Source organism: Charadrius vociferus, unplaced genomic scaffold (assembly GCF_000708025.1).
Source record: "Charadrius vociferus isolate BGI_N301 unplaced genomic scaffold, ASM70802v2 scaffold104, whole genome shotgun sequence".
NCBI classification, from domain to species: domain Eukaryota; kingdom Metazoa; phylum Chordata; class Aves; order Charadriiformes; family Charadriidae; genus Charadrius; species Charadrius vociferus.
The window spans coordinates 7,265,270-7,281,470 of NW_009648255.1; the positions used below are offsets into that span (position 1 = coordinate 7,265,270).

The 16,201-nt window shown below is 37.3% G+C and overlaps 1 protein-coding gene across 8 annotated transcripts in view; it reads left to right on the forward strand.

The window, feature by feature from the left end:
- NLGN1 (neuroligin 1) overlaps positions 1 to 16,201 on the forward strand; it is a 323,977-nt gene that overhangs the window by 92,493 nt on the left and 215,283 nt on the right. For 4 of the 8 annotated variants that reach the window (XM_009884452.1, XM_009884453.1, XM_009884454.1 and 1 more), the window contains one exon: positions 9,170 to 9,229. The exons of the other annotated variants lie outside the window; for them this stretch is intronic. In XM_009884452.1, coding sequence (XP_009882754.1) covers positions 9,170 to 9,229 — 60 coding nt within the window. The remainder of the gene's footprint in view (positions 1 to 9,169; positions 9,230 to 16,201) is intronic. 8 annotated transcript variants of the gene reach the window in all.

The window sequence follows — 16,201 nt, forward strand, 5'->3', positions numbered from 1 at the left end:
CCAGGAGAGGGTTGGATTGCAGTCAGCCATACAACACAAAACATTCTCCTTCCTTTTAGCACTTTTCTGAAGAAATTCAGCTCTGTGAGGTAGCTGGAGAATTAAGCTTGACTTGATAGTGGCTCATTCAGAAAATTGAGAAAATAAGACTTGCACATTCTGATCTCTGGTGTGCTAGAGCATGGATTTCTAGATGGTAAAATACTACACAGGTTGTAGTGGTACAGTGAATTATACAGAGCTCAAAGCATGTGGCTTAAAAACAGATGACATGAACTACATTGGGGAGAGGGGTGGGAGAACTTATTTAATTCCAAACTCTATATGAAAATATTATGCACAATTAACTTGATTTTCTCTGCAATGTTCAATTACATGGTTACATGAAGACCATTTTGCTCTGCTATTTAGGCTATGAAACTGGGTCTCAAGAGAGCTGGACTGTATGCTCAGCTGTGCCATAAACAAAACTATATAGCTGCCGTAACACCAGCCCCTGCAGTTAATAGAATTAGTTGGGGAGAAGGCTTTTCCAGCAGAAGGCAGACTGACCGGGTTTGTGCTCAGCAAAGGTAATTGTGCAAGAATCCCAAAGCTATCTCACCTGCTGAGACTGCTCTTCTGGGCTAGTTTATTTCCAGAGGGAGATATCTGGGGGACAAGATTACAAAGGTTATTTATTTGTCCAGTTGTTTTGGGCAGAATCTTTTCCATTCCAAGTCTGAAAACAGAAGAGGACAACAAAATAAAAGGTAAAATAAGATGATTTTTTAAAGTACGGTTTTAATGATATTTAAATCAAGAGGTACCAGAGAATGCTTTCTGATAAGACAACTCATTGTTGTAGATAACCCACCCTACGTGTCTGAAACAAAATGACATAAAAAAGTACAAAGGCAACAAAAAAGAGAATAAATATTACAAGTTTTACCTAAATTGATGATGATTTTCTCAGCTATGTCTCTTTGTATTTCCTTATATGAAGGATGTGCTTACTGCATCCTGATGTGCAGTGTTGTTACAGTAACACCATAGAAATCATTGAAAGTGAAGATTAATATTGATCTGTTGATGGCAATTGTAAATCTTCATTTTGGAACTGAAAATTTAGATCTTAAAATTACAAATCTGCAGTTCTATTTTGTGAGATAAATATGATCGTTCTTTTAAGCTTTTAGTCTAAAACATGTTCATATCTTTCTTAAAATAAGGAAGCAATTTGATTGAGAGCTGTAGAAAATGACTGTAGCGTTTTATTTGTATGTACGCAGACTAAAAAGCAATGCATTTATAAAAAAGAAAATTTAATTTCATCACAGAGCTTTGGTAGCATGTTCAAGACTGAAATTCTATTTGTGGATTAGATTTATCCACAGAATAACTGAGGGAACTTAGAAATTTGGGATGCTCATTCCTGCCTAACTTTTACTCCTGAGTTAACCTCCTGGCCCAGGTGCAAATAGGAGCAGTTCTGTTAGTGGTAGTGGATCTATCTTTATTTTATTAGGAGCTTTAGCCTGTTGGCTTCAGCGAACTTACTCGGGGGCTTAAAGTTAAGCATGTGCATAAGTCTTTATTAGGATCTGGATTGTAGTCATTACCTGTAGAGAGAGAGAATTGATTCATGATCTGAAAGCTCAGGTGGTGGCACAGCTGTGTAGTGTTGCGTTCAATTCATTACAGCAGTGTGTTACCCTGGAATATGAGTATCTGTAAAACAATATGAATTATTAATGCAAGTAAAATGTTAAAAGCTGCACAGACTTGTGATATAGGCAAGTGAGGTGGCACTGGAGTGGTAAATGCTGAAGATAACAGCTATATAACAGCTTACAAATGTCATTGTGCTCCAACTGCAGTGTTCCTGGTTAAATGCATGGACTTTGTTTTTCTGTGTCAACATAGGCCAGTGGAGTCCTGGTCCGTTTGAAGCTCCCTTTTCCTCATGGGTAATTCCAATGGGTGGGACAGCCATTGCTTTACCAGAAGCATCTCTTAATTTCCTTACTTCCATTGGAAAGAAAATAAATGAATGTCTTTCTCTCCTCTCTCCCCTCTCCGATGTACTTTTTTTCCCCCCATTGGCTAGAACAGAAGTCAGTGTTGTTCAGAAGCTACGACATGTAGAATAATTGTCAGGCTGTTGATGCTTCTGTTGAATTGCTTCCTCCTTGTACTAAGTATACTCCATGCATGAGCTATGTTTTCATGCAACCCTATAGGGATTAGCAGACAGCTCACCTGGAATACTAGCTTTGTATTTTATGAAAAGTTAGGAGAAAAGTATCTGGACTGTCTCTGAACCTGTCCTGGCAAATCTCATTTACCTGAGTGGTACCACTGTATCTGCATTGCTGTGCAGGGGCAAAGCAGAGCAGAGATTTACCCATCCAACTTTCATCATTGGGTGGTGAGACAGTGGCCCAGGTTGCCCAGAGAGGTCGAAGATGCCCCATCCCTGGAAACATTCCAGGTCAGGTTGGACGGGGCTCTGAGCAACCTGATGTAGTTGAAGGTGTCCCTGGTCATTGCGGGGGGTTGAACTAGATGGCCTTTAAAGGTCCCTTCCAACCCAAACCATTCTGTGACTCTGTCTGGCAGGACACTGTAAGGTTGCCCAACGCAGGCAGATATCCAGAGGGATACAGCGTGTGTGCCACGTGGCATCTTCAGGGCTGAACTTATGTGCGGTGTGGATGGGCCCCGGGACACTGTGGCTCACCCAGAGACCTCTACTTATCCTGCCTGCTTTTCTAGCAATGTTGCATGTCTCCATGGAAGGCGTGTCATGTAACCAAAGGCCTTCTAGAAAGGGAATTGGATGTATTGAGTCGCCTGTTGCAAAGGGAATGGGATTTAAAGAGAGCCTGAAATGAAGCTTCAGTTGGGCAGCTCTCCACAGAACATGTGAATCTGAGGTGCCTTCACCTCTGAGAACACACTGCATTTCGGGCCGTACCCGAAATGGGAAGCAGAGGAGTGAAACTCTATCTACATTGCCAGATTCTGATCTCATTTAAATTTGCACAAATCTAATGTTCAGTAATGAAGTTCCTTCAGATTTAAGGGAGATCAAGATCCAGCCAGTGTGATTAATCTTGTGAATAAAAAGGTTTGGATTAGACATTCTTTCTGTATGACACTTCAGCAATACTCTGGTATAAAAGACACAGCAGGAGTTAGTCTTGAAGTGTCAGAATAGCTTCTTTAGTGACAAAGCATTTATACATGTAAATTTTCAAAGAAAGTTGGCAACCCTTTTGTGGGTTCAATTTGCACCTGTCATTCACTTGCAGATGCAAATTTGAGTTACTTGCAGCTCTAATTACTGTACTTGATTGTCATCGCAAATCAGGTAGTAAGATGTGAAACGACTGAGGTCTGTGCCATCATTTGTTGTTAAAACACGAGTGCAAATGTTACCATCAAAAAGTAAAGCCGACCAGGGCTTTGCCCTGCTGATAAGGACAAATACTACAAATAAGTACAATGTGGAAAGAAAAGGAATTTAAAGGGGAAAAATAACAAGGAAAGGAGTGAGTGAGCATGTGGTGAAAGCAAGACGGTAATAAGGGCAAATATAAAGTAGATTGTTTTGTCTATTGCAACAAAGTGTGATAATAGATATTTTTCCAGTTGTGTTCCTTAAGACCCAGCTGCCATTTGTACCTTCCAAATCTCTTTTCCATAAGGAATTCCACTTACTTTATTTTTGCTGACAGCTTTCTAATTTTCAAATGAAAGAAAATGGTTTTATAAAATTATTCATTAGATGACTATTATGCTGTATCTTTCCAATTTGTCATTGCATTTATAAGAAAAATTGTTATATAGTTGTTTTAATTTCAACATATAAGAATTTGGTTTTTGAATTTTCTTCACTGAAAATGTTGAGCTCTGAAGATTGTTAATTATAACTCATCATTAGCTTGTTTTAAATTAAAAACAGGAGATAGGTGCAACATGTTATTGTGCCTCAGCTAGCATCTGCTAGACTGTGATAATTCAGCACAGATTATTTTCTTTTTACTTGGAGAGTCTGTTGCATAAAAATGATAGTTGGCGTAACAAAGGATTGGTTATTTTATATTTGGATCAGAGGGTAAGGCCTAAAAAGGTGAGGTAATTTCACTTCATAGATCTTCATTGCTCAATTAAAAAATGGATTAATGAAGAAGAAATAGCAATGGATGGATGGAGGCACTTATCTAAGTTTAAAGATAAGTATATAATTGTATTTAACATGTGCACTACCAGATTCCATGGTGTTGCAACCCACTTAGTGAATTTTTCTAATACCTATATTATTTCAGCAGTTGGTTTAATCTCTCCTATTTCCCTTTTTATTGAACAGACACCTTAACTCAAAGCATGATTATTACTATGGTGATTTTTAAATTGCTAGATCCATGGAGTCTACTTAACCTAATGTAAAAGGTCCTTTTTCTTTCCTTCTTTTCTCGTTACTGAAGGAGAACATTTTGGCTCAAACAATGGCTGTATACATAAGCACAGATTTATTAAGTTTAGAGGATTTGTACTGTTGTTTTACAAAATGGTGTCAACTTGCAGCATGGCTTTTTTTATGATGAATGGCTTTCCCAGGCCAAAAAGCTAATGACATCCGCAGCTTCCATGCCTCCCACACGCATGCAGTCCAAAAGGCCACAGATAATTTCTGCCGAATCAAGACCATAAAGAGAGAATTTATAATCAGCTTTAATGTATTTAGGACCTAAGTACCTTAGTCCTTCTTCAAAGGGAATGATAAAAACCAGAATTAAAATGGCTGGACTTCAATTATTTCTGAGCGCATAATTACTCTTTAGCTAACTGGGCAGGAATTATGTTATTTCTCTTATTTTGAGCAACAGAAAGCCATCTGCAAACATACAGTAGTCAACTATCGAGATTTTAAAATGCATCACTTAATTCCTTAGCATTGTTTGCAATGCAAATAGAATAAATATTTGAATAATATTTTAAATAACTTAAGAACTATTTTTAAACTAAATGAGTAGAGAGTTCGTTAGGAGTTCCTCCTGCACATAGCATTCCTTTAGCTTTTGTAGCAAGACTGTTCATTGCCTTTAGGAGACATAAAATGCAGTAATCGCTTCTTGCCTTTTTTAAACTGACTTAGGGGTCTACTTTCCCATTACCATTAATGAGAGTTATAGATATGCGGCAACATGAGACTAAATGAGACTAAACCTTAGAGAGCCTCAGGATAAGTAAATCATCTTTGCATCAGCATTTTAGAGGCTTTAGTATCCTTTTCCCCACCCTGTTATTTATGGTACCTGATTACTTTGTTGATATTTAACATTTATCACATAAATTTTAGCTAAAATTTAGGCCAGTGCAATAAGGCAGCATATCTATTTGAAGGCTTACATCTTACACGTAGTAAAATGGTCTTTTTGTAACAGGTGCGATTTTTTGTAACTGAAAGAGGAGGAATAAGTGGGCCTTCATGAAAGGTGAAGAGAAGCTACAGTGGAACAACAGTGGAAAGGAATTGTGGACAAAAGACTTTTGGCTATCATAATTCTGTAAAATGTATACTGTTTTTTGTTTCATTGGATCCTAGTTCATCATGGCATAGTATCAGTATTTTAAAAATTGGTTTCTGTGACCTGAAAAGAATATTAAAATGATGGAAGAACCTTAAAGAATCATATATTGAATAAACAGTCAGGGCTAAAGAAATAAATCTAGTTGAGGGATACATTTAATTTACAAAATCATAAGCTTTCTGTACAATATTAATTCAAACCTGCAGAAAATAAGTGAAAAATTATACACCTACTAAGCAATTTCAGTCCTGATTTATTTTTACTTAAAAAGGCTATTGCTGTTACATTTTGTAGGATCTTTCCATAAGATTTTATTTTATTTATCTGATAGTGATTTCAGCACGTTTTCCTGTGTAAGGACTCAAGACATCAATCTTTCTTTATGGTCATACAGACACAGCGATGCAGTAAGTCCATGTAGTCTTTTATCTGGAGAATCAGAAGCTGAGCCCATTTCTTACTGATTTTAGAATGAGAATTACTGCTGAAACAGGTGGAAGTCTAATCCAGAAGTTCTCCTAGTACTACTTTCATGATTTCAGAAAATTTCTTCAGCAGCCGTATATCAAACAGGCAGCAGAGAATATAACCAGTCAGGCTCAGAGCTCTGCTTCCTCTTTGAGGATTCAGGATTGAACCACTTGATGTTGCTGTATGACATTTTAGACCGCCGTGTGCACAGTGGGTCTTGAGCCGACGTTTCTTTTGGGGATTGCAGAACAATTTACGAACACGAATTAAGTTTCACAGCATCCCTGTGTGTATAGGTAAAGTACAGATAATAGGTAAGTAGTTTCACTCCTGGTGCAGAAGGACCAAACTCTGCTTGGGATAGCGTCGTAACTGCAGGAAGCAGAAAATCTGAAGCATTTTGGTCTATGTTTCTCTAAGCTAACTGTTGCTGAGATGTAATGGATGTGGTCCATCATATTTGCAGACTGGAGCGAACTTGTGGCAGAAATCACGTCTCATCTCTTAGCAGAATGCTGTTAGTGGTAGCTGGTGGGTCGGTCGCGTGTCTCCAGCCAGGATGAACCCTCCTGCTTAGGGGATGCGGCAAGCAGAGCCCCTGTATTGGGAAGCAGATACACAGCTGTGTTAGAAAGCATGATTAATCTGTGACAGCTTAAAAATAGGTCAGCCCCTTTGCAAAAGGAATTATGTACCATGTGTATTGCAACATGATTATAAAGGAAGATGATCCGACTTTTTATGATTTTCAGAGAAACTCATAACTGTATAAATACCATAGTTACCCAGGTTATTTTTAGTAGCGAGGCTCAGTTATGCTTCACCGTATTGTAAAATCAGAGATGCTATGAGATCAGTCATTTGTGTTGGGATGTTTGATGCACTATGTTACTGCAGTTGAGATCTGGAACTGTGATCTATACAAAACACTGCACAAAGGCCAGCTATTAAAAAAATGTAACATTTATTGTCTTGGTTTCATCCAGAAAAGAAATTACCCCTCTCTGTGCAAGTTTTTTGGAGAAACGTGTGCTGTTTGCCTTTCCAGATGCTACTTTGTTCCTTTCTGGTGACTTTTAAAAATTTAAAAGATCACAAGGAGCCATTAAAAATGCGTATGTGGATATATCTTTGGCTGTGTATGGCTCTGCATTATTAAGTGCATAATTCTTGGAATTTGTGCTGAAAATGGGGAAAATGGAGAGTTGGACTAGATGATCTCTAGAGGTCCCTTCCAACTCTGAAGATTCTGTAAAACCCACCATGAAATTATTGTTATTCTTTGCATACATCTTTTACTTTTCTAGTTTTATTCTTTCAGAAGTAAAGTTGCTATGGTATGAGAATGATGGGCAGCAAAACATTTGAATGTGTGTGTTTGCATAGGGTCACATTATCTAGATACAATATATTGTAAAGATTATGTTCGGGGTCTGTATTAGGAAAAGCTGTTGCATTCACCAAGGCTCTGTACTAAGCACAATGATAGTTGCAGGTGTGACTATAAAAATGTTTGTGTTTAATTTATGATGTATAATTCTAGTGTTCTGTATTTAGAATGAGTTTAAAACTATACTCCTGACTGACGCAGTAATTAAGGTATTCAGATTTGTTTTTCAATAATATGGTCCAGTTCCTACGTTCATAGTTAAAATCTCATGGTACTTCATGGGTTGTTTCTGTTTCTCAAATCCATGCACCTGGTATAAACATTTTATGAATTTTTTTTTAAATGCATCACTCAGATACATGGCATTTTGCCTATAAGTGACAGGTTTAATGCTGAATGACTAATATCCTGTAAAATAACAGAGCTAGAGAGAGCTTTTTAAATACAAAGGTTTTAATACTCCATAGTGCTTAGAGTTAATGCATGTCTCTTGCCTACATCTACTGCAAATATCAACACATACTGTTCATCTCTTTTTTGTTGTTGTTTTTGTCTATTGCTATTTTATGCATGAGAAAGTTCTTGTTTTCTCCTCTGTGCTTGGCTGGCTTTTTCTTTTTTTGTTACTTAGTCCTGTGTTTGTACTGATTGCTTTTTTGCATGCAAATTACAGAATGTCATGGAAATGAGAGAGCTCTGAAAAAAAAGAAAAGATAATGCTGAGTTCCAACTGTCTTTTGTTTGTGCGTAAGTGTGTAAAATATATGACATGGAAATATTTTCAGAATAGCCTTTGACTTTCCTTCTGGTGTATATTTTTGTTACTCAGTAAAGGAGTGGGCATTTTTCCCATTGGAAAATATGATGAATTTATTAATAACTTGTTACTAATACAGGTGGTGGGCATGAAAGAATTTTCTCTTGCCATCCCTTTATAGAAATAAGGAATATGAAATTGTGTGTCTTGCCCAAGCTAAAACTTTAATTCCATATTCAATGCAACTTTTGTATACTGTGCGCGAAACCCTGGCCCCATTGAAATCAATGGCAAAAATCATTGTCTTCAGTTGGTCTGGGATTTCACTCTTGTTTCTAGTTTACATATGGATTTTCATGTTTCTTTACAAATATCTCAGCAGGTAGTCAAAGGTTTCAAGGGAATCTACAATTCTATTTAAAAGAGAATGTAATGAGTGTGTCAAAGAAAAAAAAAAGCCAAACCCATGCTTATCTTTGTAAAGCATGAGCTTAAATGGTTGAACTTAGAAATGTGAATTAGCATTTCACAGAAAATACTGTTCTAACCAACTGTCAAGACATTTATTAGCCACCTTATTGCATCAAATGCAAGAGGTAATTTGGCAGTTCTTGTCTCCACTGTTCCTAATAACAGCAACAAAAAACAATTAAATTAAGTGGATAAATATAGTTTATGGTGGGTATGCTTTTAGTAAACAAGCTTTGATTCTTCATTTAAAAACAATAAAGCACTGGGCACTCTTTGATTCTTGTGCTAGATGTTTCTAATAGCCATACCCCCTAGGGGAAGTTTTGCTGTAATGTTTGAAAAGTGTAATGAAAAACTGGTTGTTATAAACTAAGATTTCCCTCCCTGCAAATGTTTTTCTTGAAACATCCATGGGAATTTAATATTCACTGTTTTTTTTTCTCAGTCTTGTATATTCTTGAATTGTCTTTTTTCCTCCATTTTCTCCGTTCTCAATCCTAGGTCCCCTTACAAAGAAACAGACAGATGATTTAGGTGATAATGACGGTGCTGAAGATGAAGGTATTTTTTTTGCCGCCAAACTGATTTGCATGACAAGGATCCCTGAAAATCTTTTTTCTCCCCTCTTTTTTTGACTTCTTGTCTTCTTTTGAAGAGTTTTTTTTTTTTTAATTCCCATTTTTGATGTGTTTTGTCTTCTTGCTTGTTGTTATACATATATATATTTTTAATTTTTTAAAAGAAAGAATGTTGTTAAGTTCTACGTTTTGATACAAAACAGTAACAATATTTAAAGAGGAGGGTTTTTTATTTTCTTGAAATGGACTTTTGATATGTTGCATCCCACCTTTTGACTGAATTTTGTCCATACTATATAAACTAACACTCTTTTAAAGTTTCTCTGTACACCTTTTTGCATGTTTTCTAACCCTATGTATTTCACCAAGTACAAAGATGTTTCTTTTTTTCACTGACTGATCTCAGTTTGATAAACGTGTAAAATGTTGTGTTTATGAAAGAAAAAAAACAGAAAATTCTTAGAAAGTGTCTCTTAAGCAACCGAATTTCCCCAAATACAAAACCTTCTGCGTTTACAATGCCATGAACAAATATAAATAAACACAAGACTACCCTACCTCCCCGTAGAAGAGAGGGAGCCCTGGAGTGGTAGGCAGTATTTGCAGTTGGTGAGGCTCTGCGCAGCACCAGTGCATTCAGTGGAGCTAAACTGATGTCATCAAAAGGAATCGGATCCCTTCTGTTTTCTACAAGCATAGGAAGATGCCTATCTGCTTGTGCTGACCCTTAGAAGACCATATTACCAAGTAAAATCGAAAGTTTGAAATGTCGAGCATATTATTCTGTTTATGAATTGTGTCTGTTAATCATATAAGCTATGCAGATTTGATATTTTTTCAAGGCTATGAAAATGGTAACAAGGGGCTCTTTCCTGAGCAGTCTCATCCCTTCAAGAAGATGTGCTTCAAAATTCTGAATCTTAAACACATACTTTGTATATTTTATGGTCAATGAGTAAAACAAATTACCATATAGGACTGGCAGAGTTGCTGCTTGCTTCTCTACTAATATCTGTTTGGGTTTTTTTTTGCCAGATACTAAGATGAAGCTTAACTTGTAAACTACAAGGCTCTTGATTAAGAAATTTTTCATCCCACAGAACATTAACTGTTTTACTCAAACAGAAAGGTGCAGTCCTATCACAAAAGATGAAGGAAGGCAGATACAAGCATTTAGCTTCTTACGCAGTAACTGAACAGAGATTTTACAAATAAACCCACACATTAATACATTTGATTTATGATCCTCTACTGAATGTGTATGTTAAGCATATGAATGAAAGCCCACCAGTTGCCCAAGATTTGAAAGAAGAACCTAATTGAAAATATCCTTTGAAAGCTCTCATATTATTCAGAGCTGAGTATGATAATTCAGATCCACTTAGCTCTACAAGGCTAAGTCACTTTTACATTAGTTCATGACAACATATTGCAAGTGACATTCTTGCGTATTCTACAAGACCTGTGATATTGAATTAGCCATTGTAAAAGTTACTCTGTCTTGTTTTAATAATACGTTATAAGAAACCGTTTGAAACCTGGGTTATTCATCCAGTGGACCTTAATGGCTCTCCTAAATTGCTGTATAATTGCCAAGACAGATGCTAATGGCTTAACATTTGTTGAGTCCTCTACTTAGACACACCTAAAAGAGACTACTCAGTTTGCTAAAATTCAGCAGAGTGGTTGCTATCAGAAAGCAGTTTAGTACCGAGAGTCAGATGAGAGTAGGGATGTCAGTCTTTGGAGACGAAGCATCCTTGTCAGAGAAAACCCTTCTCCCACATTGACAACGGCAGGAGAGAGAAAGGACTGTAAGAACACAGCAGTCAAACTAAAGGGGAAGAAACACATTTACAACATTAATAAATCTCTGTAATTTATAGGACTGGGATTCATTTTCTCTGGCATACAAGTGACAGTTTTGTTCTCCTATCTGTGCCAATAGAAGAATGCAGGCAGTAATTAGACTTTCACTGCTTCTGAGAGTCAGAGAGACAGGGCAAATTTAAATTTTTATGATCAGTAGACACTGAAGGCTGCAGGGGTGTCTGCTGGGTTGGTAAAAACCCCATCTGCTGAGGTCCTGCATTTCACTGTCCCTCAGTGGAGGAACAGTATCAGATGACCGGACCTGCATTTTGTGAACCCGCTCTTCTGCATTGGAACTCTGGCACTTGTTGCATGTGCAGAGCTGAAGACTTCACAAACTTTGTCCTATGCGTTTGGCTATGAGTAGCAGGAAAGTGAGAGGCAAAGCAAAAAGCCACCTTGGCTGTCTAGATTTCTGCTAACCTGTCCATCAGACCCTTCACTTTTTTGCAGTATGGTAGTTTTTACTCAATATAAAAATCTACAAATGAATAACTGCAGACAAAATAGAACAAATACCAAACTGGATGAATGGTGAAGTTGGACTATTAGGGAAATTGGGCCATACACGGTGAAAAATAACTGTGTCATATAACTACAGAATCCATGCTACATAACAAAGTCCAGTGACTTCTAAAATGCGCAGGATGGTCTCTGTATTCAGAGATTCAGAGCTCCCATGCCCGTTCCTTGTATTATGCCTTTGCCAAAGAAAGATATTTCATAGCAGCTCCTTGGATCAAATGCCTGGACAGTGTTCTGTATTGTGTCACTCAAACATCGGAGTTTGATTAGAAGATTTCATTGTAGAACTGTGTTCAATAATCCTACTCCCATCTGCTGCCACAAGCCACTACCAGAGTATTGCAGCCCAAACCTTTCCGGCACAAGCACTGGAATCAGTAATCAAACTCGGATCTCTGGTATGTGCTGCAACCAGTAGACCAGGCTTAATTAGATCATTTTTCATCTTTGTTTTCAAAAGACCCAAAGGCAGTAGTGCACATTACCAGCTAATGATCTGCAAATTTGCTGTTTAAAAAATGAAGGTGTTTTCAAATTCTATGAGTGTGAAATGTGTGAAAAGTCAGAAATTATATAAATGTCTTTTTTCCCCCCATTCTGAATGCATTCTTGTTTCTGTTTAACCCTTTCATGTCTGCACTTGAAATTGCTTACCTGTTTTTCAGTAAGTATTGAATTACTTGAGCAGGCACGAAAAACAAGAGTGGCAAAAGCACCTGCAACCAGCGAGCATTGGGGCTTCCCCTTTTTATACCAGTGGTGGATTTTGCTGACATGCAGGTAACCAGTATCTAGTGGAGGTAACCAATATCTAGTGTAGATTCAAGATTTAACTTTAAGTTGCTCAGCAGTTGAATAAACCGTACCTTTCCCAGTCTAGAAACAAGACTTGATTTTAAAAAGTGAAATCTTTTAATCTTAATATGTTATCTAAGTCTTAATTTTGGTAAGGTAATAATTGAACTTGATTTCATTTGGCTATAGGAAAAAAACAGTGACTCTTTATGCACCCTTAGTTCCTATATGCTGAAATCCTTAGCATGACTTAAAATACAGCAACACAAATCATTAATCAGCCTGTAGCACTCAGGGATCAGAACTGGACTTCTGGGTAGTTAGTGCTGTATGAAATATCTGTGAAGCATTGCTCACAAATGAATTCTTACCATCCACCATTCTATCATACACACCTTACCTAGCGCATCAATCTGTCAATCTGAGATGCTTATTTAGTCCCAAATGCTATTTGAGCATCTCTCAATTTTTAATGTATTCAGTCTCACAGCATCCCTCTGCGATAGAGGAACGCTATTATTCCATTTTTAGAAAGGAGGAATACAGACGCTAAGTTTGAGGAATGCAGACGCCGTGTCCATAGTAAAGCAGGGAACTGTGAGAGTACCTGCCTCAGAAGCAGGGTCTGCACTCTAATGGCTAGATGTTTCTACTCTTCCCTTCTCCATTCCAATCTCTCCTGAGAAAAAGGAGACAGATTAGGAACAGATGTTGCTGTTTGTTCACAGGCTATAACTGTGATGATTCTGATCATTTAGTCTGATGCTCTGTCTTATATGGACTATTGGACTTCATTGACCGAAGGAAGTTCTTGGTCCAGAGCATGTTTTAAATCAAAACAAACAAAAATCCACTCAAATTTTAAATTGCTAATGAAGCAGAATGCATCTGCAAATCCCTTCTTATGCTTAACAGACTGTAGCATCATTGGCGCCAAAGAGCGCGTTTCAGAATTGAGGATCTTCTCCAAACCCCCCTATCACTCCATTAGTGTTAAAATAGACTGGGTTGCTAAGTTTAGCATTTCATCTGCTTTCGACTGTCATGGTAAGAAATAGGGAGAGAAACAATCTTCGCGTCTGGCACTCGTTGTACATTTTCGGACTTCAGAGATCAGTAAACAGCAGAACGCATTTATCTATCTTGCACAGCAACCACATGCTCCAGCCTTAATTAGAGCCGCTAATGAGTTCCAGCCAGGCTGGAGTAGCACAGATCTTACCACTTTGGGTGAACTTGGTGACTGATACACACAGACATATTCATGATTCCTGTTCATCCTGTCACCCATGTCAGTTCTGTGATTCCAACACTCAAGTACAGATTCCAATGTCACTTGTGTATTAAATTCTGCTGATTATATTTTCCCTTTACACTGAGAGCCTCAGTTCAGATTATCCTGACTTTTTGCAGTGATGTTATTAATACTTGAAAACATGCATGGGAAAAATTCTGACAGACCTTTGATTTAAGTACCTCTTTGGGGCTCCGTTATACTTTTAGCACTGCCAAGCATTGCTTGTACAGTGAAGAGTCTGTCAGCTTTTGCATTTCTAACCATGATCTTTTAATAATTTAAAATTACTACCTACCTGGCTATTGAGGGCCTACTCTAATGAGAATCTGCTCCAGATGCTTACCTGTAAACACATAGGCCTTTTTTAATGTTAGAATATACATTCATGTAGTCCTCTATCAGGATCTCAAATGACTTTCAGGTAAAGGTAGTTGCATGTTTGAGAGCGCACAAAATGATCCATTGGTTTGACAGATACAAAAACAAAAAGAAAGAGGAGAATTTTATTTGTCTGAAACTTGATGGGTGCAGTCTGTATTTTAAAATATGAAACACATCTAAAACCTTGCTGCCACTCCTAACAGAAGTTCAGTAGGTACTCTAATAGTCTCAGGACATCTAGTTTTATATCGTGTTAAAACCATGGCATTAATGGATGTTTACATATTAGCACTGATAAGTGCACTAGCTTATTAAGATAGCAGTGCATCTATGAGGCATCTGATAGATTTGAACTGAAAGCTCAAATACTGTCAAAAGGCTTTTAGATGATTAAGCGTTGCACTGATTTGTACCGTGCTCTACTTAATATTTTAGGATAAAAGCTTATGGAAGAGCTACACATATATCCAGATAGTATTCTATGTAAGGAACACATCTAAAAATCTAAACATTTTCCACTGTTCTTGCGCTGTTTCATGTTCAAATAACAAGATTTACTTAATACTCTACATCAAAATGTCACTATTTTTTATAGCATTTAGAAAAACACCGCTTGTGACATCTGTGCTAAACTAATTATATTTTTGTGCTAAGTTGTCTCCAGGTAGGCTTTCTTCCTTTCCTATTTTGGTTGTTCCCTGCAAATTATACTTGTTAGGTCACGTGGCCAATTCACATCAGCTTCAAATGACTAAATGACTGAAGCTATAATTATGTTTTGCTATATATGACAATTGTGACTGATATTCACAGTCAGGCCTGGTTCCCTGTTGTGTGATGTAACAAACATAGAATAAAAGACAGCCCCATTCCGAAATTGCCTGTAATGTAATTAAGACCAGACATAAAAGCTGGATGCAACAAACATTAGAAAGGTACAGAGGAGATGGTGGAAATCATAATAAGAAATTTTGTGTATATGTCATATAAATACCATCATTCTCTGCTGTACAGGAAGACCTACTTAGATGTTTTATGTACTAGCAATTTAAAGTTAAACAAATCACAGCACTCAAAACTTATCTTCGGTGTGAATAAAAACCGAACAGAGCTGAATTTGAGTAGGATTTTGAGCAGCGCTATCCCTGCATCTGTCTTTGAAAATATTCACGTGTCTGCTTTTTAATTAAAGCAACACAAATGCAACAAAAAGTACAGTACACAACTAAGTTAAATCAGTATGTAAATCTACAATTCTTTGCAGACATGTCATATTTGTACCCCAGTTCTTTTAGGCCTGTTCAGACTGAGCTACTTCCATGAATAACTGTTAATCTGCATCCATTAATAACTATTAATCTCTGTGAGACAGTGTAGCTACAGTTTACTGAGACCACTTCAGCACACGCACAGAAAAGACTGGTAGCAGTTTGTAGGGAGAGATGAAAGATGTATCAAATCATTTAGGGTCAGGTTTTGAAAAGAATCTGAGTGCCAAAATCTCAATTATTTTCTCTGTTGATTTGGACACTTAATTCCAATAAGCACTTTTACAAGTGCATCATTCTGCCGCTTTTGTACCGATACAGAGTTTCTCCTCACAGAGTATTATCTTAATACTTCCTCCATTTTAATTTTAAAGGATGATAGTTTTCATGGGGGAACATTTACTCTCAGGTAGGAATCGATTCTTGATTATGGTCTGATTTTTTTGCTCTCTTCTTTTGATCTTATTATTTAATAACATCCCCTAGTTAATAATGTCTGTACTTAAACAGTACTCTCCCAGCTCAATATTTGCAGCTTTGAAATATTAATAGCTATCAACTGCAATTGGTATGAACCCACTGACTGTAAGCCCAAAATGCAGTGATCTCTCTTCTTCACATGAAGAGCTCCGTAGCTTCTGTGTAATCCATAGCCCAACGTCCCACGAGCCTCAGCGTCATGACTACTGCCTGACCCCACAGATGTCTCCAGTACCAGATTACTGCCTGAAAACTGCACAGAAGCACAATTTTTGTTTTGTAGAAGGGATTTCTCTTAAGACTGATGACTTTGGCAAAGCAGCATGAGGAAAATTCC